This window comes from Egretta garzetta, unplaced genomic scaffold, assembly GCF_000687185.1.
Source record: "Egretta garzetta isolate BGI_Z169 unplaced genomic scaffold, ASM68718v1 scaffold497, whole genome shotgun sequence".
In the NCBI taxonomy this organism is placed as follows: domain Eukaryota; kingdom Metazoa; phylum Chordata; class Aves; order Pelecaniformes; family Ardeidae; genus Egretta; species Egretta garzetta.
In genome coordinates, this window is record NW_009260349.1 from 342,631 (window position 1) to 344,466 (window position 1,836).

General features: G+C 58.2%; 1 protein-coding gene across 1 annotated transcript in view; it reads left to right on the top strand.

Annotated features, from left to right (window-relative positions):
- HMCN2 (hemicentin 2) overlaps positions 1–1,836 on the top strand; it is a 39,962-nt gene that overhangs the window by 9,192 nt on the left and 28,934 nt on the right. The window contains exons 15-16 of the mRNA XM_009642803.1: positions 764–958; positions 1,342–1,463. Of these exons, the coding sequence (XP_009641098.1) occupies positions 764–958; positions 1,342–1,463 (317 nt within the window). The remainder of the gene's footprint in view (positions 1–763; positions 959–1,341; positions 1,464–1,836) is intronic.

Genomic DNA, 1,836 nt, shown 5'->3' on the forward strand with positions numbered 1-1,836 from the left:
GGCAGTATGTCTGCGAGGCTCTCAGCGATGCTGGTGTCACCTTTGATGTCACCGTACTGGATGTGGGGTGTAAGTCTCTGCTTCTCCTTTTGGGTCCCACCGAGCACTCAAGCCTATCTCCACCCTTCTCCCCCCGGCTCAGCTCCTGCTTGCTGCTTCCCAAGGCTGCTCTTGCCCCAGCTCCCGGGTTTCCCAGTGCAGGGGTGTCAGTGCTCAGTACAAGCAGGGTGAAGCCTGGTGGGATTTCCAAGGGTTAGGGGGATGGAAGAGGCTCGAGAAGTGGCAGACGACCAGTGCAGATGCTATCCCATGGGGTACATGGCTTTGGGGTATGCAAAGCACCGTTAGTGGGATGAGGTGGAGGTGGGGGGTGGCTTCTCTGTGTCTGAAAATCCAGGTACCCCAACCGGTGCTCAGGGCTTCCCACCAGAGGCAGAAGGGATGGAAGAGCCTGGGGAGGAAGAGAGAATGTTCCAGGTTGGGGACAGTAAGGCTTGAAGCAGTTAAAGATGGGAAAGTGCAAGAGGTTTTGCTGAGCCAGGAGGGCACTGAGCGTAACTGGAAGGGATGGAAACTGCAATGGCTATAACGGGTTTGGAAAACCACCAAGTGCTTTAAGTCAATCTCATAGCTTTTCAGGGCACCTGGCTGGTGGGGTTTGCAGTCCCATCTCTTCTCCAGGCTCAGCTGTGCACAGAGCCTGCCATGGGGAAGCTGGGGTGTCGGACCTCCCTGAGCCCCCTCTCCTCTGCTCTCTCTCCAGCTGCCCCTCACTTTCCTGAGCCCCTGGGGGATGTGGCAGTTGAGGTTGGGAAGAGCATCAGCCTGCTGTGCCGCGTCGAGGGCTCTCCCCCTCCACGGATCACCTGGTCCCGGCAGGATGGGCAGCCCGTGATGGGTTGGCACAGCCCGCCTGGTGTTTCCAGCCGGCTGGAGGCTGCCGAGCTCTTCATCGACAGTAAGAGAGCTAAGCGTGCAAGCGCACGTTGGCGTGGAAGGGAACGTGCATGGGCATCTCACCCAGGTGCATGCTCACACAGCGTCACCCTCGGGTGCTCTCTCCCCGCCCACTGCAGGCTAGTGGCCCAGCACTGGGTTTAGCTCCCGTGCCCACTCTTTTTCCATCAGTCAAGTATTGATATAATGGGCTTATTTGCACTTTTTACTTGTGCAAGCTTAGCTGTGCTGTAACAGCCTGCAAGCCCCCAGCACTGCAGGGTCTCTGCCCCCTCGGAGGCAGTGGCAGGGCAGTGTCACCCTGTCCTGGACCTTGCTGGGGGCTCTCCAGCCCTTCCAGGCCCAGGCATTGCCAGGCTCAGGCTTCTCCCTGCCCTTCTCCAGGTGCCTCGCTGGACGACCAAGCCGTCTACATCTGCGAAGCCCAGAATGAGTTTGGGAAAATCGAAGCGGAGGTCAAGCTCACAGTCACCGGACATGGTTTGCTTTTACGTGCTCTTGCTGCTGTATCGATCCCGGCTGCGGCCGGTGCCGGCCGTGAGCAAGCGGCAGAGCCGTGCAGCCACGTCTGCTCCGAGCTGGCCGCAGCAAGCGCTCAGCAAACCCCCTCCCAGCGTGGGGTTTGGATAACGCATTTCCCCCTCTTTGGCGTAATGCGCTGACACACACTTGAACCCAAACTGCAGACAATTATCCCCAAATTCTTGGGGGAGCTGAATGTTGGAGCCGGCTTGTGCCGAGCCAAGGTCTGGACCTTGGAAGAAAGGCGATCCAGATCTCTCGTCCTGAGCATTCCTGGCCAATTTATCTCTAATTAGTGTTGTTTTCCCTTTCCCCTCTTTCAAGCAGCCCCAGAAATAGCTCTTGCATCCCCTGTGG